The 25,062-nt window shown below is 36.8% G+C and overlaps 1 protein-coding gene across 6 annotated transcripts; it reads right to left on the minus strand.

Moving 5' to 3' along the window:
- Positions 1–5,064: 5,064 nt before the first annotated feature.
- DRAM2 (DNA damage regulated autophagy modulator 2) lies at positions 5,065–25,062 on the minus strand. 6 transcript variants are annotated; one of them, XM_033093727.1, is made up of 11 exons: positions 24,937–25,010; positions 24,448–24,580; positions 23,771–23,899; positions 22,158–22,262; positions 20,998–21,142; positions 17,227–17,294; positions 15,800–15,939; positions 10,116–10,293; positions 9,504–9,586; positions 8,168–8,260; positions 5,065–7,648 (listed from the first exon to the last, which is right to left on the minus strand). In XM_033093727.1, exons 5-11 carry the CDS (start codon positions 21,126–21,128, stop codon positions 7,541–7,543), a joined length of 801 nt encoding a protein of 266 aa, XP_032949618.1. In that variant the 5' UTR covers positions 21,129–21,142; positions 22,158–22,262; positions 23,771–23,899; positions 24,448–24,580; positions 24,937–25,010; the 3' UTR covers positions 5,065–7,540. The 6 variants fall into 6 exon arrangements, with proteins under 6 accessions (XP_032949618.1, XP_032949617.1, XP_032949619.1 ...); XM_033093726.1 differs by lacking the exon at positions 24,448–24,580 and having other exon boundaries at positions 24,937–25,062; XM_033093728.1 differs by lacking the exon at positions 23,771–23,899.

Here is a 25,062-nt window from a genome sequence, read left to right on the forward strand (position 1 = left end):
TCCATTCTCTTAATGATGGTCATTAGAGTTGTTGCCACACTTAGACTATTATGAATACAATTGCTGAGATTCTTGTTACAAATTTTTTGTGATCATGTTTTTATTTCTCTTGGGTAAATTCCTATGAATGGATTTTGCAGGATCACTGGGTAGATATATGTTTAACTTTAAAAGAAACTACCAAATCGTTCTCCAAATTGGTTTACCAGCAACACAAGAGGCCCAGTTTCTCATATACTTATCTACATTTGGTGTTGTCAGTCTTTTTTATTACAGACATACTAGTGGGTATGCAGTGGTATCTCATTGTGGCGTTTACCTTATGAGGATGTGCATCTTTTCATGTGTAATTTGTCCATTCGTATATATATTCTTTTGTGAAGTATCTGTTCAAGGCCATTGAACGTTTAAAAAACTGGATGGTTTTTATTTTTGATTTGTTGGTGTTCTTTATATATTCTGCATGAGTTCTTTGTAAAATACACATATTGTAAATTTGTTCACCTAGTTTGTGATTTGCCTATTCATATTCTTAATTGTATATTTTGATTAAAAAAATCTTAACTTTTGAAAAAGTCCTCTGTATTCTTTTATGTTCCTAAGAAAATTTTGCCTTCCTCAATGTCACAAAGATATACTGCTAGGTTTTCATCTAGAAGTTTTATGGTTTGGGATTTTTCCTGCAGGTCTATGATGCACCTTGAAATGTCTCCATAGGACTGAGGCAGAGATTGAGATTCAGGTTTCCATTAGGATGTTCTGATGTAAAAGCATCAGTTGAAGATTTTCTTTTTCTAATTGCATTTTCTTGACTCTGATTATGTATAGGTGTCTATTTTAGGACTCTATTAACGTTCCACTGGTGCTTTTGTCCATCTTCATGTCAATAATACACTGTCTTCTTTATTGTAACGTTATGATGTATCTTGAAATCAGTGTTTGTGTCCTCCAATGTTAAGATTCCTTTGGCTACGTTAGGTGCTCTGAGTTCTACAATTAACTTATCAACTTCATCAAAATATCCGGCTAGGAATTTTGTTAGGGATTACACTAAATCCACAGATCGTCAACTAGAGATTGGGCATCTTAATATATCGTTTTCCGATACATGAACGGGACATATCTTTCCATTTAGTTACATGCTGCTGAACGACGATACATTCTGAGAAATGTGTCATTAGGCAATTTAATCATTGTGCAAACATCATAGAGTGCACTTACACAAACCTATATGGTATAGCCTACTAAACACCTAGGCTGTATGGTACAGCCTATTGCTCTGGAGGGGAGGAAGTGTCTTCTGGGTTCTTGGCTGAGGCATCCCTGTAATAAGACAGACTAGCAGGAGGAAAACAAACAAGTTTAATAACATGTATGCCTTCTGCATACATAGGAGAGACCCAAAACAATTGAGTCACTCACCAAAATAGCTGAAGCTACCACCTTAATTATCCTCAGCTGAAGACAAAAGGAAGTGCTGGAGTTAGGAGTAGTCAGTTATGTAAACAAAGGTATGGTTCTTGTGCAGATTTAAATGACTGTTTTTGCATTTTTAACAGTTTCTAGAGATAAGGTCAATCCCCTCTTCCAGGTGTGGCAAGAGAGACACCATATAAATGGAAATTTTCCTTAAAAATTTAAATGTCTTTTACAAAGGGTAGTTTCTTGTTTTTCAAAGCTTCTCTCATGTCTGCCATTTCTTAAAATTAAGCAGCCTAAAATAATCCTTACGTCAAATAGACATATTTTGATGCGACAAATTCTGTTCCCCCACAGCTCCTAAGCTACAAACCATACATGTTACTGTACTGAATACTGTAGGCAATTAAAACATAATGGTATTTGTGTAATGCATCGTTCTACAACATTACAATGGCTACATCACTAGGTGATAGGAAACTTTCAGCTTCATTATAATCCTATGGGACCATTGTATATGCAGTTCATTGCTGATCAAACCATCGTTAAGCAGCACAATTGTATTTAGGTATTTTATATTTTAAACAGCAACTTTTGTAGCTTTCACTGTAAAGGTCTTATCCATGTCATTAGATTTGTTCCTAGGTGTATGACTGCTTTATGCTATGGTAGGTAGTATATTTCAATTTTTGTGTTAATATAGAATTGCAGTTTATCACTACTATTGAACTTCTATCCTACTATGATCTTTCTAAGTTCACTTAGTCCAAAATTAGTTTTTAAAAATTTCATAGGATTTTTGTAAATACACTACCCCTTTTCTCTTAATCTTTATTTTTAATTTTTGTTGTTGTTGCCTTATTATACTGACTAGGACTTCTATTGCAATGTTGAATAGAAGGCAAGGATATTTTTGCCTTCTTTCTAATCCTAAGGGGAAGGAATTTAATATTAAATCATTCATATATTAGCTGTTAGATTTTTATAAATGCCCGTTGTCAAGTGGTGGAATTCTGCTTCTGGTTTGCTGGGAGTTTTTATTGTACATAAGTGTCCAATTTTGTCAGCTTTTTATGTTTCTGATTTTTCTTCCTTATGTTACAATGGTGAATTGTATTGCTGGGATAAACTCCACTTGGTCATGCTATATCATTTTTGTTTTTTTATTGCTAAGCTTTATCTCCTACTATTTTGTTAAGTATTTTTGCATCTGTATTCATGAGGGATATGAATCTTTTCCTCTTCTCATTTATCAAGTTTTGTTACTGGGGTCATGCTGGTCTCTCATAAAAAAAGTTGAAACGTTCTCTATTTCTTGAAAGAGTTTATGTAGAACTTAAGTATTTCTAATTTAAACAGTTGATAGATTTCACTTGTGAAATAATTAGGGCTTGACGTTTTCTTTTTGGAAAGATCTGTGATTACAAATTCAATACTTTAATAAATATGGAGCTATTTTTAGATTTTTTCCCCCCTTCTTATATCCCTTTTTAGAAGTTATGTTTCAAAAGGCATTTGTTCATTTCATCTGAATTGTTGAATTTATTGGCATAAAGTTGTCCATAACATGCTCTTATCTTTAATATCAACAGGCCATCTAGCGATATGCCTTTTTCATATCCTTGGTAGTAGTAATGTTTTCTCTTTTCTACTTCATCAGTTTTTGTTGTTGTTGTTAGACTATCATAACAAATTACCATAAACTGGGTGCCTTCAAAGAACAGGAAGTTATTCTCACATTTCTGGAGGATAGAAATCCAAAATCAAGTCTCCCTTTATAGGGTGTGGGAGAGAATCCATCGTTGCCTCTTCCTAGTTTCTGGTTGCTGGCACTCTTTGGCTTGAGGCTGCATTACTCCAACCTCTGCCTCCATCGTTAGTTGGCCATCTCCGTTTCTGTGTCTCTATGTGGCATTCTTAGAAGGGCACCAGTCATTGGACTTAGGGCTCATCCTAATCTAGTATAATTTCATCATAACTAATTACATCTGCAAATATCCTATTTCCAAATAAGGTCATATTCTGAAGTTCTGGATGGACATGACTTTTGAGGGGAATACTATTCAACCCCATGTTAGTCTTGCTAGGTGTTTATCAATTTCAATCATTTCCAAAAACTCTCTTTTGGTTTTGCCAAATTTCTGTGTTAAATTTCCATCAATTCTGGAAAAGTTCTCAGTCGGTATCTCTTCAAACATTTCTTCTGTACCATTCTCTTTATCCCCTCCTTCTGAAACTCAACTACAAGATGTAAGGCCATTTGACTTTGCTTTCAAATCTCATATACTGTTCTTTTTTATTTTCACTCCCTTTTTCCCAATTTTGTTTTTATACTTTCAAATGCCATTTTCTAGTTTATTGATCCTTTCTTGTATATGTAGTCATATCACATTCAATCCTAGAATGTTTGTGTTTTTCAAAGTTTACGTGTCTCTGCTGAAAGTCCCCATCTCCTCATGCCTATTTTATCACCCTTTCACTAGCTCCTTCGGCATTTTTATCATAGGTATGTATTATAATTTGATAACTGCCACATTTGGGAAATCTCTGAGTTTGCTTCTATTGAGTGTTTCTATCTGGATCAAATTTTTCTGCTCCTTTGAATGTCTTATACTTTCTTATTGCGTCCTGGATATTTTGTATGAGAATAGGCATGAAAATAAATGTTACCTGCAGAAATGAGTATAATTGTTTCTTTGTCAGACTCCTAGAGTGGGAAGCTGGGTTTATCACATATGTAGCTGAGGTGATGAATTTGTTGCTGCTTTAGTTTGATTCACTTCACCAGTTGCTTCAAATATTTTAAGTGAACAAAATTTTCTTTCGGCAGGTATTGGAATCTGAGCATTGGTGCAAGTTTAGTGAAATCTTTGTCCTTTTCAGCTGAGCTGCCAGCTTCCCAAATATGGGGGATTTCTCCCTGAACATTCCAACTGCACAGTTTAGAATTTCTGAGGCATTCTTTGTATTCTACTCAAGCTTTCCAAGTAGGTGAATTCTCAGGTGAACTCTTTCTTTCAAATTACCATGCCTTTTGGAGGATAGAGTGACTCACACTGTTAAGACTCATATGCCTGAGAGAGATTATTTCTTTGTTTTAAGTCTGTTCTATATTTTAATCATTCCCCCCCAATATTTCACATACTTTTTATTATACAATATTTTTAAAAATCACATTATCCTCAGAAAAGTCTACATATTGAGAAGGTGCCAAGAATGTGGTGGCATATACACATTTTCCAAAAGTCTAACTTTCATTTCAAAACTTGAGGGTTATCAGTGGTAACAAATACTTTCAATTTTCCTTGACATGACAGGCTCACTTTGTTCATTCTCACTAAAATGTCTGCCATATACCAAAGTCTGCATAAGCATAGTTTGCTATTCTTTTGTTGTTGCTGCTGTTGTTTTTAAAGAAAACTATGGAGGGGGTACAAACTTATGCAGAGGTTGTCAAAAAAGGGATTTTTTTCCTTCTATATTTTAATCTTTTTAATGAATGAGTACATCTCTTTCTAAAACCAGCATCCTAGCTGGTTAAAAAGAGGTAAGATGTACATCATAGATTTACAAGGACACTAATAAGCCAATATTTACTGAATTTAAATTTCAGTGAGTCTGTACAGGACACTGCAGAAGAGATAATAAAAGTTATCTTTGTCTTTAATAAATCCTTCGAGCATTTACAAATTATGATACTATCCTAGAAATATAAAATATAATCTTAGTAACTGGGATGGACAAAAACACAGCTCCTAAATTATATTAGATCTCGTTTAATTTTCGAAAATCTGGTTAAAAGTGGCTAGTGGAGGCTCCTTCTACCATGAGATTCTGCCATGTTTTAAAATCTTGTTTTTATCCAATCAATATCCAATATGTAAGGAGGAAAAATTAAGAAAGAGCATTCCTGTTTTTCAAAACCTTAATATGAAAATAAACACACGCATTACATTTGTATTTTACTGGCTAAAATTCAATCTCATGCGTACACTTAATCGAAAGAGAGGCTGGGAAATATAGTCTTGCTGTGTTCCCAGGACATAAAAGAAATAAATTTTCACTAACAGGTCACAGTATCTGCTAATTTTATCAGCTTAAAACCTCTTCTTAAAGCTAAACATCCAACACAAAAATGTTAATTGAATTAAAGAGAAATGCCATTATGTGTTCATCCAATCTGATAGTGAAGACAAAGCATATTTTGAGGGTATGGTTGTCTGCTATTACTTCACCCTTAAGGTGAGGGTTTAACACATATTCAAAATTTCTATTTATAATTCTTTTTTGAACTTACTAATATTTTCAGCCTATGTTATTTCTAAGGGTAAAAGTTAAACAATGGAATTAAGATACTATTTTTGTCTTAAAATAATTTCTTTAATGTGTTAGTGCACATCTCTAAGCCTAATACTCTAGTATGGATATAAAAGTCCATCTTCTTCTGTCATCTTCCCCCCTGACACAATTTGTAATTTTATGAACTCTGATTCTCTCAATTTTCCCCTCACCATACTATGGTCCTTCATACCTTGTATTACAATTTCCTTGATAATATAGCAATCAGGACTGGATGCTGTTTCCCAGGAGTGGTTGCACCATGATTTTCAGAGGCATAATAAAAACTTTGTTATAGTTTGTATAAGAGTACATTTTTTGTAGTGATGCCAGGTTTCAATAAATCAATGTTTATTGAAATGTCTCCCATGTTCACTGCTGCTTGATACAGGTAAACAGTATTTCATTCCATTTTCTGTCTTCTTAGTCCAGAAGTCTTCAGAAATTAAAGTCCCATTCTAGCAACGTATTCATAATCTACCTCTCTGGTTCCACCATATAACCATTTGCCCTTAAATTGCTCCCCCTTCATACTTGTTCTCACAATGTTTTATTCTGGATATTGAACCATTTCTTCAAAAAAGATAAACCTTGTTAATCTTCTTCAAGGATTCTTTTGCAAACCAGTTTGTCACTGGGCATCGTCTAGATGAGCATTTTCTTCTTTGGATTTCATCTGGGATCTGTAAACCACTCTTTAGCTGCACAGATAGGGATCCAAGTAGAAGCTATCCAATCACTTGTAGGATCAAAGAGATAGATAGAAAATTGTTTTGGTGGATGTACATACCACAGTTATTTTGTAACTAGGTTTTTTGGATTGTTGATTTTTGTCCTTTAGAATTTGGGTTCTATAAAGAATAACCCATTAAAAAGGCTCAAAATTTGCCTGTTCAAGACTCCTTTTACAAATAAATATAATTTGTTATAAAGAAAAATCTAAAAACTCTTGACTGCAGGTTGGAGTGACTTTTATATTAATTGTACCTGCTGTTATTCACAAACTTCTCAGCCTTGTGTATGCACATTAACCTTTGTTTTATGTAAAAAACGATTGGAGTATATTTAACTATAGCTACTTTGCTCATTTGTGATTAAAATCTCATACCAGAGACCAAGCTTCATGAAATTATTGCAAGCATGTGATAGACCAGTTAGCATAATATCTGACCTGATGGCAGGAATCAAATTAATACCTCCAGAATCTCTTGTGCGAAGCTTAAGCAATGACAGTGCTCACATGAGTCCAGGTCTGCTGCCCTTGAAAGGTAGATTCCAGAAGAAAAAAATTTTATAAAGACTGTAAGTAATGTATTAATATGGTAAAACTATTACTTCAAAACCCAATTCTAAAGGAGCTGCTGAGCAACGATGATCATTTGATGTCCTGAAAAATGTCTCTGATAAAGGTGCTCCAAGGAAAACATGCTTTACAATGATTTCTAAAATGAAAAAGGTTGGGTTTTGCAGACTGCTTAGTGCACTTCTGGTGTTTCTCTTAAATAAAGCAGAAAAAAATCTACAGTGTTGTAGTCCTTTGGTTTTATTTTCTGGGATGAAAAAAAGTATCGGCATAAATGTTTCTATATGATCTTCTTGAAGATACCCTTTAAAATAACGTATCAAATGGCTTAATTCATGTCTCTTGATTATCAGTTTCCATCAATGTCACTGTCAGCCTTGATTAACTGGTAGAAAATTTCAGGGCAGAATAAGTAACTTTTATGAGTATTTTCCCAATCCCTGAGAATCATAATCATCACAGAAATATTTTATCCTTTCATTACAAGTCTCTGGAAAGTAGCCGTGTCCGTTCATTGTTAACAGGGCAAGGAGCAGTGTCATAGAGGGTTAATCCATGTAAATTGGCTTCCACCCGTAAAGAAATTTTCTGGAACAGAAAAGAAAATTATATATAGAAGTTTGCTTCTTAAAGACAAATCACATCTTCAATTCTTCAATATGTTCTGAGGAATATCGTTTTGGATTAGGAAGGTAACTCAATTCTAACTAGTAACAAGAGTGAGACAGCTGCTGTACGGCCAAAGGTATCATCTGTAGTACCAATAGAGCTGGAAAACCCACGCTTCTGTACTCAGAAGTTCCTTGCTTTTCTTTGGTTTCTATGAAGAATCAGTAAAAGTAAATGTTGAGGCTGGCCTACGTACATGTAGGCAGAGTTGATGAAAATTCTGTGAAAGAATTTCTGCATATTTGATTGTTTTACACCCCCATTTTTAAGGCTGAATCTTGCTAGCAAGACACAACTTCTGCAAACATGAAAACAATTCATCTGAGAAGTTTCTCTTCTCATATCACTGCTTACGAAGTTAAATTTTGAAAAGGCTGGAGACTTGCCTATAGAAAGTTCTCAAGGAAGTTTGACAGCATAAAATCTGTGTTTTCTTACCTGAAAATCACGGATATAAGTCAGGAAAAAACCAAAGAAGGAAAATGACATAGACCATTCTGCTGCAGTAGTGATCATGTGAAGCACATAGCCCTTGTGTGACGATGGAAAGAAAGAATAGTTCTGTGACATTTCATTCAAATGATCTGCAATTTCTCTCAACTAAAAACCCATAATATTTATAAACCAATCTGCCTCCTGAAAAGAAACCCTTGATAGATTACACCTATCTCCAGAACTCCAGGCAGACACTAGGAAAGTTCTCCTAAATGATCTAGCTATCCTGCTTTTATCCAGGGCAAATCCAAGTTCCATTTGAATAGCTAAGACAGGAGATCTTCTAGTCTACAATCAAGAAGTCACTGCCTTTCCCAAAGCCATAAGAGTCATGAAATACCACTAAAAAAAGTTTAAGTGAACAATGCTCACGATACACTTAGTGCTATTTTTAGAGCATTAAATAATACATGGATTATATTTTAGACAATCTTATAAATTATTTCATTCATTCTCACAAACATGTCCTACCTAGGGCTGATTTCTTTAAAAACAGTTTAAAATAAAATACCACTGAGCAGTTGGTGAAAACAGATGAAATCATTTAATTTCTATTTAGTACTGTGTTTCCCTGAAAATAAGACCTAGTCGGACCATCAGCTCTAATGTGTATTTTGGAGCAAAAATTAATATAAGACACGGTGTTATATTATATTATATTATATTATATTATATTATATTATATTATATTATATTATATCGTTTTAAGACCTGGACTTATTTTACTACAATATAAGACCGGGTCTTAATATATATTAATTTTTGCTCCAAAAGACGCATTAGAGCTGATGGTCCGGCTAGGTCTTATTTTTGGGGAAACACGGTATATGTCCTTTCTCTTTTTTCCTCAGGATCAAAGACGCCATCTCTATTCAGATATGCACTATATTGGAACTCAAATACAGAGTCCATAATAATAAACTTCCAGGTAACAAAAAGTCGGGGACTTTTTTTCAATTCAGTAAACAAGTATTCTAATAATAAAAGTTCTCAGTTGGGTATATCGTGTACTATATCCATATTTAGAGGAGTCAATTTCTGAGAAAACTCTTTGCCATCACAATTCTCTTCATGTCTTTAAAATGGCTGCAGACCACAGCTGACAGGAGAATATGGATGGTTCCACATAAATTCTATCACATATAGAAAATAATCCTAATTCATAACTGATTCTTCTACTGAAAAAAGTTTCATTGTTATTGATGAAAAATACAGCAAAACCAACCCAAACTGTCATCTTCACTATAAAACTTAAGTTTTATAGACTCCAAGTTCTTACTTTGTCCTCGGGCTTCCAGTGGAGTTTCTGTACTATATCAGGGCCGAAACTGCCACTGTACAAAAGTGATGAGCAAGTCAGCACTATAAAGAGAAATAGTCAAGGAAAAATCTCAGAGAAGACCTGTATGTTTACATTAGATTCGAAAATCACTTTAAAGGTCCAAAAGGATTCCTCATACATTTGTTTTCAAGCTCCAAACCCATTTTCTTAGAGACGTCATGTTACATGGCAGCAGGAACATTTTCAATGTGCCCAGAGGTTTGCTATGAAATGGTCACCAAGTCAACCCCCTCGTAGCTCAGCAATTTAGCAGTTCTATCACAAGCTTCAGTCAGCTACATGATTGTTCTCAGGAAGGGAGGGCACTGATTCATCCCTCACATCTCTGAAGTGAGCATGATGACGCTAAACACGATCTTTGTTCCCAGCCCAGTGACTGAGGTCCTTCGTAAAATTTGAATTGCATGTTTCAAATCCTTTAATTTGGGGTTACTAACCCAAAACCTCACTGTCCACAAGAGACCTGCTTATAACATGCCAAGAGTGTTCACTTAAATGTTATTATTTCATTCCCTTCCAGGTGTAGCCACGTTTTAGAGCAAAGGATACTGCTAAATGCACTTACTCCACACCAGACGACTGCCAGCAGTCTAATCCAGAAGACTTGTTTGCCATGAATTTTGGGCTGCATTTGGTAGGAGAGGATGGTCTGAACAAACATGTACAATGAGCCCATTCCAAAGGTGAGCACAGCGCCACACACATGTACAATAAAAAAGGTGGTTTTCTGAGCGGTAGAAAGAAGAAATGAAAATAAAAGAAACTCAAAACACACTGCCCGCACAATATTGAAAAGCATAAGCCAGTGATTTCAAAACGACATTCACTGAATTTGAAAGCTCTGCAGATTCTACAGATTACTTCCGGAAGGAATTTTCTCTCCGAGCGCTCAGCATAAACCTGAGGATTACAGTAATACAAATTATTTCGTATGCCACTACTGAAAATATGATAGTAATTATTTATTTACTCATTTAATGTTTGTTTACTTGGGTGCCTTTTATATGTTAAGCACTGTTCTAAGTACTCAGACATATTAGTGAACAAAACAGACAAAAATCTGGCCCTTAGAGTTTACGTTCAACTCTAGAAGCATAATCAATAATAAACTTTAGAAATAAATTCCATGGTATGCTAGATGGTGGTAAGGTTACAGAAAAAGAGCAGTGCAAACTATGAGGATTAGGACGGTGGAATGCCGGGAGTAGGGAATTTCAATTTAAATCTAATTTAACTCTAAATGCAATTAAAAGGCTCAAGAAATTAAAACATCCCCCCTTGGCTTTAGTTTTATTGGTTTTGAAAAATTACACAAGGGATTACCATAAATTGTAATTTTTTTTTCTCCTTTACCTTACTTTCTTATCAGTATCCACTTACACTTCTCTTTTTACTATTTATACCATTTGCTTAAAAAGCGATGACAGAAGCTCTCGAAAAATTCTGCAACGGTTTTCAGTTGAACCGCTCTATTTTTCTAAACTGATGCTGTCTGTATTTCACTGGGTTGAGATGGACAGTATAGCACTTGGCACAGAGGGTCTGACCAAAGTAACAAGAGAGGGGAGCTTAGGGCTTGGTTCCCTCATTTTACAAATCAACTGTGCTAATTTAATTCACAAACACAGAGCCAATTTTCTTAGGTGAAGGTGTAGGAAGTTTCTAGTACAAAGAAGTAAAATGTAACAATTTATTTGCCAAAGGCATTGATGTCCTTTTGGAGAGAGAAAGGGCTACTTTGATATGATTTTGGGTGTTAAAACTGACAATAAGTTAGGAGAACTGGGAAGACAAAAAAAAAAAAAAATCCTTGTTATTCTACTCTGTGTAACAAAGGGGGGAACCATTCAACACTGATAAAACATTAATATAAAATGGTATTATCTTTTTGGTTTATAATTATGTGAATTTATCTATACATATGGATAAAGGCTGGAAAATACAGGCAAAAATGAAATCAATTGTTTTACAGTTAAGAGCAGGAATATGGGTAAATTTTCCCCCTTAAAAGTATTGTCACATATATTGATGAAGCTAAATACAGATATATCCTGATCAATGTCCCTTGTGAGCAGTACACAGTTCTTTTAACACAATCCTCTGGGTTAAAAAGTAAAAATAAAGAATGGAGAGCATTTACTACTATGTTTCTCTAATTAAAATAGAGGTATTATAAAACTGGTTTTAATTGGCCGTATCTCTGCTTAATACAAGGTTTGATCAAACAATACGGTGAATGTTTAAACAAAAAAAATTTATTACAGTAAGACACATTACCATTAATCCGCCTCAAAATACTCACCCTTGCTTTGAACACACTTATCCCATGATTATTGCCACTTTCTGAAGCAGTTCTGGAAGTCTTCTTGGGTGAGTGCCTTGAGTTGCACTGTCGTGGCTGCCTCGATGTCCTAAATCATTTTGACTTTGGGGAGAAGCCAGAAGTCACACGGTTCCAGATCCGGTGAATAAGGAGGATGAGAACACACCGTAATGTTTTTATTTCACAGAAATTGCCGTATACCAGAAGTGATGTGTAACATGGAGCATTGTCATGATGGAGGATGATTTACGGCACACGTTAAAATAGACCTTCTCTCAACTGTAGCTCACACCCAAATGACTGCACCGAACACATTGAAACTTGTCAAAGACTGTTACTAAGGTTTGACACGCCGCTTCCCATACTGAAGATCCCTGCCTTTCCGTTGGATGGCATTCGGCAGCAGCACTCACCATAGTTTTTGATCATAACGGAAAGGCTTGGTGTCACACATCTCTTCTGGTATGGCAATTTCTGTCAAATAAAAACATGACGGTGTGCCTTTATCCACCGTATTCACCAGATCTGGCACCGTGCAACTTCTAGCTCTTCCCCAAAGTCAAAATGATCAGGAAAGGTAAACGTTTTGAATCAATTCAGGACATCGAGACAGTCATGACAGCGCAACTAAAGACACTCACGAAAGAGGACTTCCAGAATTGTTTCAGAAAATGACAAGAATGACGGGATAAGTGTGTTCAAAGTGAGGGGGAATATTTTGAGGGAGATTAATGGCAATGTGTCTTTTACTGTAATAAATTGTTTTATTTAAACATTCACCATATTATTTGATCACATCTTACACATTTAATTTTGTTATTTTAGAGACTAGGGAAACAGCAAACAATCTTGAAATGGGCAAGAGGTTATCTTTTCAATGGAATGCTAGAACCTCTGGGACTGGTTCTACAGGAATGTGAGTTTTATTTGGCTTTGAGTAGGCTATTTTGCAAACAAAACTTGTGTAATGATAGAAGTTATGGGTAGAGATACAACTTACAGAAAACTGATAGTAATGCAAATAATTCACATATATAGTAATGCAAACTGTGTCCTGCTGAATGCAATTAATTATCACTTGTGAATAATGACCAGTTTTGCATCTATTTGTAAATTCATTTTAGCATCCCTTATCCAACTATAAATATGTGATACTTTGACTTCTCTTTTGAACTGGTTTGTAATATGTAGTATTTTTCTCATTAATTAGTAAGTTAAATAAAATATTGGACATGTACAAAAGTCATGATTTTATCCTCTTTAAAAATATATTCTTTACTAAAATAAAGACAAAAACTTATCCTTGACAAAGACAAACAAGAGAAATTAGAAATATGTGATCAGGGGCAAATGTTTTATATAGAACTTATAAATTATACATTGAGTGGTCTATAATATTTACATAAAAGCAGTTAATAAAATTTAGGAACTAATCTGCTTACTTATCCTTATCCCTTCCAAAGTCTTCTTGAGGATAAATTTTCTAGTAAGGGAGAATGCCATGTGACACTAAAGGCATAAATTACAGAGTTATGCTGCCACAAGCTAAGGAACACCAAGGATTACTTGCTACCACCAGAAGCTACGAGAGAGGTATGAACCCATTCTCCCTCTGAACCCCCCAAAAGAACCATCCCTACCCACACTTTGATTTCAGAATTCTGGCCTCCTGAACTTTGACAGAATACATTTCTGTTATTTTAAAGCCATCCACGTTGTGGTGTTTTGTCATGGTAGCCCTAGGAAATTAATACAGATTTCAGCCTACTTATCCCTTCCAAGTTTCCTTGAGGATAAATTTCCTAGGAAGAGAAAAATTCCTCTAAGTAGGCACTGAGTACACTTGCTATGTATTTGTTTTCCTGAATATTATGACACACTTTTTTTTTCCAAAAAAATTTTGTAATTTTTAAGTCAGATTTTTTTCAAATGCTGTATTATAATTATTAGGTGTCTTTAAATGCAGACAACCACTGTAATAGCAAGAGAATTTTTTATCCATCCTGCTTAGTTCCTTTGGGCTCTCTCAATAAGTTACTAAATATTTAATGAGAGCATGTGTGTGCTAAATACCATGTTAGTTGTTGAATACACAATGGTGAACAAAAGTGTTGTGCTTAATATTAAGATATATATCAACTAAAATATTTTTAAATAAAATTTTAAAAGCACAGATATAAAATTAGACTATAATAGGCGCTATGAAGAATTTGTTCCCAGAGGCTTGGAGAACACAAAGAAAACTTGAAATACATAGGAGCAAGTCTATCCACATCAAAGATTGCCCTGAGGAATTACAGTCTGCACTGAGACCTGAAAGATGCCTAGGCCGGGGGTGTGGAATGTCCCACAGAAGAAACAACATGTGGAGTTAAGTAAACTTGTCTTATTCAAGGAACAAAGAAAGGCCACAGTTGTGGACAATGGAGACATCGGAAGGGGAACAATGCAGAGTGAGGCTGGAGAAGGAGACAGCAGCCAGATCACAGGAGACCTTTGAGTTAATTAAGCAATTTGGCAGTTACCAAATTTCTTTTTCTCTGTTGATTATAGCTCTTTTCATGCAAGTTTGAAGCTACAGATCTTTCCACAAGGGGACAGGGAAACAGAGGGAGATGTATATATGTATTTCCAAAAGATTACTTTGGCTGCTATGCTAAATTAAAGGGATATAAGAGTGAATGCTGAGAAACTATCAAGGAGGCTATGGCAGGAGTCCAGAGATGAAATCTAAACTGGTTGAGGAGATGGTAGGGATAAAAGTGGAGTTAGAAGTGGAGAGAAGCAGTTGCTTACAAGAGATGTTTAAGAGGTGCACCAACAAGTCCTCACTTGGAAACACAGCGCTAGCCTCTCTTCTAAGTCAAGCTCTGTAACTGTCAACCTGCTTCTCACTCAAAGGTCTCGTACGATCACGCTGCTGTCTCCCCCTCCAGCTTCCTTCTGCATCACTGCCCTTCCTCGCGTCTTCATTATCTATAACACTGGACATATGTATGAAAGAAAGAAATTTCTATTGCGTTAAGACACTGAAAATTTGGGCTTTGTTACAGCAGCAAGCACTACCCTAATATCCCCTTGGATTATAACACTAGAGATTACTAGTGTTACTATGCTTAAACAATGAAAAGGAGAGAGTAATCAGAAGCATTATAGGAATGGAGAACTTTGAACACGAGAGAGAGACAGAATATGCCTCTGTGTGTATTTGTATGAGTTTATGTCTGAATAGTTATTAGATCTCTCAATAGGTGTCTAATGGAAACTTTAAAGATTGCAGAGAAATTAATCAAAAAGCACCAGAGGCCCAGGATGCAACCAGTAGTGCCAAAGATTTATCTGAAAAAACTGCAATGGAAAGGAATGTGGACAGTTTGCAAATATATGGTGAAGGTTGACTGCTACTTTAACATTAAGAATTCCCTGCGAAAAAGCTAGAAGAGCCTCGGATCTTCCCATTACTTCCTAATATAAGAGCTGGGTACCTAGGAATGCAGGCAATCAATGGGAACATCTAAACAAGAACATAAAATAGGTAAATGAGTATAAACTGTCAGGCATATTTTTTAAAAAAGCTCAAATCTGTAATTGTGTCACTTATAATTTATAGCGATTCTTAACTGGTCTTGGAGTAAACTCCAACTAAGTAGTAATAAAGAGTCTAACAAATAGAATCCTGTGGATCCTTAAAAAGTCAGAATAATTTATATTTGTACAAGAAATTATTGAGAACGAAATTTTCTAATTTGTGAATGTAGCTATTTCTAAAAGGGTCAAATAATATCAAAGCAGTGGAATTCTATTTTGCTAAGGCAAAGAAACAATAAAGCAAGTAACTGAATGTTTCAGGTTTCCTTTGTAACATGTATATTTATGTACTTCAGGGAAACATCTGGATTAAAGCACAAACCTGGAAGTTGGCCACAAGAGAAAGTCCTAAACAACTCAGCAATCCAAGTACAAGGCCAGCCTTGTTTAATCTGATGATACAATTGCCTTCAGGATTCAGAGCATGAACTTGCTTATAACGAACATAAATGGTAGCAACGCCTGGGAAGAGATAATCCAAGAAACAAGCAATAAATAACCAAGGAATAAAGTTGCCAATAAAGAGTTCGCAAAGGTCACGTCTATCGAGAAACACAGATTTGTCCTTCTAAAGTTAATCTGAGAGAAGAAAAAAAACTAAAAACCAAAAACAGCTGTAGATTTCAAAGGAATCTGAAGGTTGGACTATGTAATTACTGCTAACTGCAGTGTGGCTGAGCAGTTCATTGCTTCCCACGGGCCTCAATTTACCAATACTTAGGATAAAATGTAAGACATAAGCTTAATGCGTCCAAACATCAATCTTTCTGAAATCTCTAATGGTGTTACATAAAACACAAAATATTCTATATGATTGGCATTCAAGTCTAAATTAATTAGTCGTAGAATATGGATACAATGTGCGTACGCACAAAACACCAAGATTTCTTGCCTCAAAAAAAAAAAAAAAGATTATTCACCTCACTCTCTCATTTCATTTTATTTCAAATTACTACAACATGGCTCAATCAGACACAGCACTTACACAGAAAATAAAAAAATTTTATCACCCTTATGAGTGAAGAAAGGGCCAAATCGAACTCTGTATTGTAAAAACATTGTCAAAAAACTCAGAAGTGCAGAAAACATAGCAGAGACATGATTATGTAGACATGTTTTTGAAAACTTTAGTTGTAAGATAAACTTCTATACATTGAGTCATTTACTTGACTTTACTTTCTGACTTCATATGGAAGAATGCAGATATTTAGAACAATCGTTAAGTGGTGGAAAAATAGTATTTTGGTAAACCATTAATAAAAATTTGGTTCAAAAAATAATTAACAGGAACATAAAATACTACAGTAGAACTCCATTCCTTTGGCATTAGAATATCACTCAAAAATCAAAACATGGTTCCATCGCTATTCTCAAACTTCTCAATTATTTATCCTGAAGGAATATAGTTGGGGTTAGTTGTGGTCAGTGTGTTTACAGTTCTTTGTCCTCTAATCGCTGCTTAAGAAATCTACTTAAGGTCTCAGGGGATATTTGGTTATACTTTACAACTCGTATTTGAACGAGTAGTCAAATAACCCGCCAGATTTTTTTAAAGATTTATTTCCATAATTTAGTATTTCTAGAAATCGTCTTTTAAAACGAATATATATGTGAGCAATAATTCAGCGATAACATTCCCTCAAGTATGGTAACTACAAAGTAAAACAAGTAACACAGTAATATCCAAGAAAAGGACAGGGCAATTCAGCTATTAATTTTGATTGTTACAACGTCACTCTTATTACTTACATAAAACTGCGGCGAAATTTAACATTGCCCCAAACAAGCATTTTTCTGGAGCTACTGTACCAGTGTCACTGAAAGAAAAAAAAAAAAAAAAAAGAAGGTATGTGGATTTCTGATCCTAGATATACTCGTACACATGTGTTTCTTCTAAGGGATAAGAAATAACGGGTTACTTCAAATCCTTTATCTTTTTTATATAAGTTCAGCTCATAATTTTATAATGGGACATGACAACTTGAGCTCACAATTATTTGCCAGTTCACTTTTTCTCATACCATTTAAGATGATTTCTTTTTGACATCATAGAAATCAGTATAAATTGATTTTTAAAAAAAAGCTATGCTTGGCATGTGAAGGATGCATTACTGACCTACATCAGTCAGCAGATGTGTTCATCTGTCTCTCCTGAACATCCCCTAAACATCACAGGTCTTTTCACAACTGTCTTTTGTCATCTGTTGTTGACTCTGCCTATAATTCAATTAACACAGAATCATTTCCTGGTCAATTAAAAAAATATTTATCAAGCACCTACCATGTCACAGACAGCATTTGAGAGAGAACATGGTGGTAAATAAATGAGACAAAGCCTTGCCCTCCTGGAGTTGCCATTCAAGATCAGTTTTGAGGCCCCTCCTCTCAATGGCCTGGGCCAATCCTCTAGCAGAATGCTGACTCCCATAGCATTCTGTCCAGACTTCCATTAGAACCACTTAGCACACTGTACTGCCAGGTATCTGGGTACGTGCCGGTCCTTCAGGACAGTGTGGAGTACACAGATCCAGGTCAACAGCCCTCCACTGACTAACTGAAACCTTGGGTGCGTTCTCGTACCTCCTTAAAACTATTCCCTATCTGCAAAATGGAGCCATTCATTCCTTCCCAGCCTCTTCAGATCAACATGGCTTTTTGTTGCTGTTGTTCCTTCTACCTTTCAAGTTTGCAACAATAATGTGTAAGTATTATTCTCATAATCAGGAAAAACCCCATCATTTTAACAGTTGTATTGCAAATGATGCTTTTGTTTTGGATTACCCCCAAAGTAAACAAAAGCATGCATTTCCAAGATGGCTGGCTAAGCGGGGCGCCTTCCCTGGCTCTGGGACACGATGACACAACCTGGCCTCCAAGTGAGAACAGCCATGCCCACTCCCTCTGCAGCATAGCCCTTCAACCCACTCATACCCGTGGGCATCACACTATTTTGATCACATACCAGGAAAAAAAGTCGATCATGTAACTTCAAAATGTATCTATTTATTATATTATACATATGTATTAAATATAAGTTTAAATATTTTAAGATTAATAAAATATACATAGAAGTTCTAATAATTTCTTCTCATCCCCCAGTGGTTAGTCTCATGCACCCTACTTGGGCACCAACTAAGAGAACACCTGAAGCCCACTTGTGTAGAATTGGCTTTGAAATGAAATTTACTTTCATTATGTCCTTAGGGGCTATAACAATTAACTATTTTACCATGTTTCCCTGAAAATAAGACCTAGCCAGATAATAAGCTCTAATGCGCCTTTTGGAGCAAAAATTGATATAAGACCTGGTCTTATTTCACTGTAAGACTGGGTCTAATATAATATTATACATAATAAATATAGTATATAATATAATACCAGGTCTTACATTAATTTTTGTTCCAAAAGACGCATTAGAGCTAGGGTTTCCAGGTGGGAATTCCCGCCTGTTCTCAGGAATTCTTTTCCCTTTCCCATTCCCAAAACCCGAGATATAAACTGTTTTCTGTTCTCCACAATGAATCGTTTCCACAAAGTGACAGCCTATACTACCAACCACCTGGGTTCAAGGAGCCGATTTGCCTGATTTCCAGACCAACTTTTCTTGGGATTCAGGAATGCAAAAGTGGAAAAAATTCCCGAGATCGGACAGGAATTCCCGCCCAGAAACCCTAGCAATAAATAGGGAAAAAGTCTAAGAGATACATTGTGAGTAGTGCGTTTATTTCCCATTGTGGGTATTACTGGGTTCAAGGAACCAATTTTCCCGATTTCCCAACCAACTTTTCTCAGGATTTGGGAATGGGAAAAGTGAAAAAAAATTCCTGAGAACGGGCGGGAATTCCTGCCTGGAAACCCTAATTAGAGCTGATTGTCCAGCAAGGTGTTATTTTCGGGGAAACACGATAGTTAGAGTCTATGAACTGAAAGAAACTATGCAGAGTATCTAGTTTAACTTAATCATTTTACAGATGAAGGAAATGAGCCTGAGAAGTCAAAATAAGTACCATTGAATTTAAATATATTAGAATGCTGGGGAAAGATACTCAGATAACAACACTCAGTTCATTAGAAGAAAAATAAAAAGGTGGAAAAGGGACATAAAAGGAAGTGTCTAGTGTACTATCGGTCAAAAAAATCACATGCAATACCAACAGAGAACTGAAACTTTGAAAGAGAACTCAAATGGCCTCTTAAATTATTTAGGGCTTTTTAAAATGAAAGCAGGCAAGTTTTCGAAGAGGAAATAAAAATGCTGAAGGACCCACATGAATCTTATGTATGTTATTTTCTCTTGGCATTACTAAAGAATGAACTGACTCCTTCAGCTACAGGTTCCTCTAGCAAAGCGGGAAATAGTGGTGATTCTTTATCAAATTAGTCCTAGAATTGGAACCTTAAATTCTAACATATCTTTGGGTTTTGGAAATCTTCCCCCAGTGCACCCAATATGTTGATACCCTTTGTGTCACACCATGCCACTATGGAAGTAACAAATGTAGATGAGAATGCCCTGATCTGACACTTAAAAACAAATAAACGTAGCCTTTTGAATGATCATCCTTTAAAAGTGTATTATTTTCTGGTTAGAAAGGTTATTTCTCAGAAGGTAAACAAATAAACAAAACAACTACAACCACAAGAAAACAAACCAAACTCTGGAAATGCACCAAGTCATTAATGACTGGGGAGTGGGCAGGAACTGGAGGGGGTTTAGGAAGAGATGTCCACTTTTTATTTTTATAATCACTCTAGTACTCTTTAAAATTTGTTATAATAAGCACATGCTGCCTTTATAGTTGGAAAAAAAGAGGGTTACACACAGCACATGCAAATGAGCATCCATCATTAGTAATTTTGAAATTTCAAAAACATTGCCTATAAATTTTGATACTTAATGTGTCAGAAAGATCTAGGCCACATGTCATAAAAAGTAGGAGTCCAGCCTTTAGAGTCAAACTGCCCGATCAAATCACACGACTCAAAAACTGAGTCGTGTGCCTTTGGACAAATAACTTAACCTCCCTGGACCCCATTTTCTCCTCTCTCAAATGGAGTAGTAATTCCAACCTCAAAAGGTGTTTGTAAGAATTCAATTATTTAAGACCTGAAGAATGCTTAGAACATCACCTGTACACAGTTAAGCAGATCAATAAATGTTTGTCATTACCATTATCTTTTAGTATTATTGTTGTTTGCAGCATTTTGGTTTTTTTTTAATTTTAAGGAGAGAAAAATTCCAATTCTAACTTCTGAGACAGCTTCCAATACTTATTTGGAAGACAAGGCCCTCAAGTGTCACAATTCACTAAGCAATTCCCCAAAGGAATCTCAGCCCTCTGTCTCCACATTTCTCTATCTCATAGAAAGAGCCAAACACAACTTCCCTGTTATGTTCCGTTTATCACTGTAATGCCAAACATAAAATTTGAATTTTAAAATGTTAATATTAAATCTCGGCTTCAATGTGAAACTATGAATGAGACATAAACATTCTCCTATAAAATACATTTCACTGACCTGATATAAGGCAAAGCAGGGTCAACATGGTGGAGGGTTATGGCAGTAATGTATGAAAATATGAACGCAGCGGCGGTCCAAATTACAAGGGCTGAAGGAAGGAAACTGAGGCCTTGCTGAAACCACCACATCTCAAACAGGTCCTCTGAAGTAGGAAAAAACAAATTACAAGAAGTTATTTGCAAGAATTTCATCTAGTCTACTATAGCCATCTATTCCCCCAACCTTGGACTTATCACCCCGAGCTATTCTACTTCTGAAGTCATCCCTACACCATCTAACACCTGTCCTCCTTCGATTTCTCAGTGAATGAAACCAAGATCCACCCACTTGCCAGAAGCCTTCTTTCTCCCCCACCTTTCCATACATAATCAAATACCAAGTACTGTTTATTCCACCTCCGAATTTCCTTTAAATCTACCTCTTCTCTCCATCTTCACTGCCACTACCCTGCCTAAACCACTATCATTTCTTGGCCAGATTATTATTATAACCTACTAAATGGTCTTCCTCTAGTCAGGACCACAACCAATCTAGACTCCACCCTAAAACCTTCTCATTCTAAAATACCAATCTGATCACCTTATTCTCCCACAAAGAATTCTTCAGTGCCTCCCCTACGCCCTTATAAACAGTCTTTCCTCCTTAACATGCTTTAGAAGGTCCTTGCGTTGTCCGATCTCTACTCCCTTTCTATACTCATCTCTCGCCACTCTGGCCTCCAAATCCCGTGCTCTAGTCATCATCTCCATCATCATTACAAACGCAAACACAGTGCTTACTGTGTCAGCAGTGTTACTAAGCGCTTCAAATACACGACCACATGTATTTCTCACAACAGAATTATAGAGGTTAAGAGAATTGCCCAAGGTCATACATAGGGAGGTAGACAGGATTCAGACTCAGGCGGTTCCATTCTAACACCAATCGCTACACTGCCAGAGCAAACTTCTTTCAGATCTTCAAATGTGTCGCCCCTCGCATACCTTCAGACCTTATGTACGCTGCTCTGTCGGGATGACTAGACGACAATGCTATCAGTCCTTCCTCCTCACTACCACCAATTAACTCCCACACAAGTCCCAACTCTTCTAGCTTCGGCTGACGGTCCCTGCTTTGTTTCCAATAGCACCCCTTTACTTCCCCGCCAGGACACTCACCACTCTTAACTGTTACTTGTTTGGTTTTATCTTCTGCACTAAACTTTAAGTTCTGTGAGGGCAGGAACCAACTGTTTTGTTCACCATTGTATTTCCAGCTCCTACCTAAGGACCAAAAGAGAAGGCCTAAATATATACATACCACACATCACCTCTTCCTAGCTTACATTCCAGACTGAGAATATCGGTAAGAAATAATGAGTCAGTAATGTGAATTAGAAAACATGAATGTGTCTTCATGCGTTTAATTTTTTAAAATAAATATAGAAATACTTTCAAATTACTCCTATGCATGTGAAAGTAATTTCATGTTTGGAAGAGTATCTTCTCAGTTTGTTAGACTGAAATTTAGTATTTCCAATGAACTCTGTAAAAACTTAACTATTTTCTCCAATGTGCTCAGCTTCCTCGTCTCAGACTGACCTTCCAAATCATCAAATCTCAGCCATTTTTGACTTGTACTTGTCATTTACTCTGATCATCTGACTTGTTGCTAAATATGTACATTCAAATCTTGTCAAGTAAGTTTCTTTTTCCTTTGTCCCTAAAGCCACCATTAGAGACTTGATTTGAGTAATTTCCTGTCTGAATTACCATAATCTCCTCCTTCGTGTTCTTTTTTCCTCAGCAGTCTTTAACATTCCAAAAGTTTTCTTCATCTATTTAATCATGACAATTGCTTGCGAAATTCCTATAATGGTTCCCCCAGCATTTATCTCTGAGACAATAATTCTCAATTCCTATAAATTTTGAATTACAGTACTTCTAAAATCTTTAATTTTTCTCCTTTCATCTCTTTAAATGTTCATTTGTTTCTGATAATTCTAATCTAAAATCCTTGAGAGTCTGGTTCCATACATGTTGATTCCACTGATCTTTGCACATGTCTTTTATGGTTTTTGACTATGAGTTCATATTTAGCTTATCTTAATTAGGAGCATCTTATATGGCTGAGGTTTAAGATGAACCATTTCAGGGAGGGTTCGTGTTCATTTTTGCCAGGTACTCTGACACATTACTAACTTGGGCCAACTTTAGTTTCTTGGCTTCCAGGTTTTTTAGACCAGGTATGTCAATTTGAACCTTGAATCTGAGTAATGGCAGACCCTGCAGTTTTAGTTATCAGGTGGTATTTTTATTCCCCCACCTGGAGCTCTTGTGAAAATGAACAAATTTTTTTGTGTTCTCTCTTTGCCAGGAAGGATTTTTCCTAGGCCATTTTCCACTGCTTTTGTATAGATTTTTGAGGGTTCTGGCTGAATTTGGGAGGAGGTGGTTTCCAAGGCTATACAATTTCAAGTAAAAATATTTACTTTTTTTTTTTAATGAAAAAAGTCATTCCCTGAAACACAGGTACCATTTACACAAACTACCTACCATGTGAATGGTACCTCTTGGAGGTACATCTGGGAGGTCAAAGGGGGTATGATTTTTATCTACTTTGGGTGGGGACCAAAGCCTATCACCTGTCCCTAACTGCTTCTGCCAAGCAAGCAAAATTAGTATTTTAATGGTTAATAATTTAATAAACCAAAATACTTGAAAATATGCAGGAATAACCTTTACACAGCAGTAAGAGTGTTTAACAAAATGTTTCTGCATCGCTCACCCACCTATCTTCTCTACTTTCTTTGGTGATCCATGAATCAGAACTGCAGTTACACTTTTTAAGTTTCACGAATACTTAAATGCCAGTGGTAATAAAATGAATTCCTTATGCTGTCTCCTGTAAGTGGTGACTGCTAAAAAAACGATAAGAAAGAAAATTCTCGATATTGCAAGTGAAGAAAGCCCTAAGCTTCTTTCCGAGGTACACATAACCATTAGGCCTAAAGCAAAGCATAAGAAAAAAAATGGTTGTTTTTTCTAAACTCTAACTTAACCTTCTGACAAATGTAATATTCTTGTAATGGTTAAATTCTAAAGAATCTAGAAGTTTAACATTTTTTATAAGTTGGATCGAGTATTACAGACAATTTGGGGAGACTCTGATCACGCACTGCAAATTACAGAGCTGCATTTGCGTGCTGATTTATAAATTAAAATTTGGGACAACTGGAAAAATCATTTCTGTGTTGTTTTTCAAACACATCCTGATGCAAAGCACGGTAGTGGACACAAAGCACTTGCCATTTACCTTTCAGCACTAGGCTCACCCCCGCGATAGAATTGCGCGTAGTAGACTTGAGTTTCGCAGAAACACAAGGTCACCACAGATCTCAATTTCAAACCTCCTCCCAACCTCCCCATTAAGGAATCTGAGGCCGGGAGTGACAACTGCAACACGTACTCAACCGTAGTTTTTGTGGGACTGAGGCAGGGCTTCTCGGTAACGGCTTAAATGCCAGGGAATTGCATATTTGGATCGCTGCCTTCTTCCGGAGGCGCAAAGCTTCGGGACGAAGATCACCGCTCCGCTACGCCTGGGGCCCGGAAAAGATGCGGGAGGCGGAGCTTAGCCCGGCTTGGGGCGGTGGGAACCCGGGAAGGGGGAGAGGAGGCCGAGACCAAGGACGGGGACGGGAAGGTGAGGCGCGGAGACCTGAGGCCAGCCTGCACCAGCCCCGGCCCCCAGGAACCCCGGAGCCCGCCCGCTGCCACCACGCTGTCCCTCTCCCGCGCCTCCCCCAGTACTGTCCCTGGAGGCGCAGCGAGCTGGCACGCGACTCGCACGCCCGCCACGGGGGTTGGGGGCTCCGGGCTTTAGCCATTTCCCCGACCCGCTGACATACAGCCCTAGAGCGGGCTGGGGCCGCCCTTCATCCCCTTTCCGGCCTACCTTCCTCGGACGAGCCCGCCAACGCCGGCCGCCAGGTCCGGAGCCCCGGGATGGACAGAGATGGGGCGGGGCCCCAGGGCGCGCTCCCGAGCAGCATGGCCCGGCCCGGGGCGCGCTCACCGCGAG

Source organism: Rhinolophus ferrumequinum, chromosome 22 (genome assembly GCF_004115265.2).
Source record: "Rhinolophus ferrumequinum isolate MPI-CBG mRhiFer1 chromosome 22, mRhiFer1_v1.p, whole genome shotgun sequence".
Classification (NCBI taxonomy): Eukaryota; Metazoa; Chordata; class Mammalia; order Chiroptera; family Rhinolophidae; genus Rhinolophus; species Rhinolophus ferrumequinum.

Coding starts and splice junctions, on each gene's coding strand:
- DRAM2 (XM_033093724.1), bottom strand. CDS start 25,033: ATGCTGCTCGGGAGCGCGCCCTGGGGCCCCGCCCCATCTCTGTCCATC. Junction 17,295..20,997: donor CCTGCTTTGCCTTATATCAG/GTCAGTGAAATG, acceptor TTTTTCTTTCAG/TGACACTGGTACAGTAGCTC. Junction 15,940..17,226: donor AAATTTCGCCGCAGTTTTAT/GTAAGTAATAAG, acceptor ATCTCTTCCCAG/GCGTTGCTACCATTTATGTT.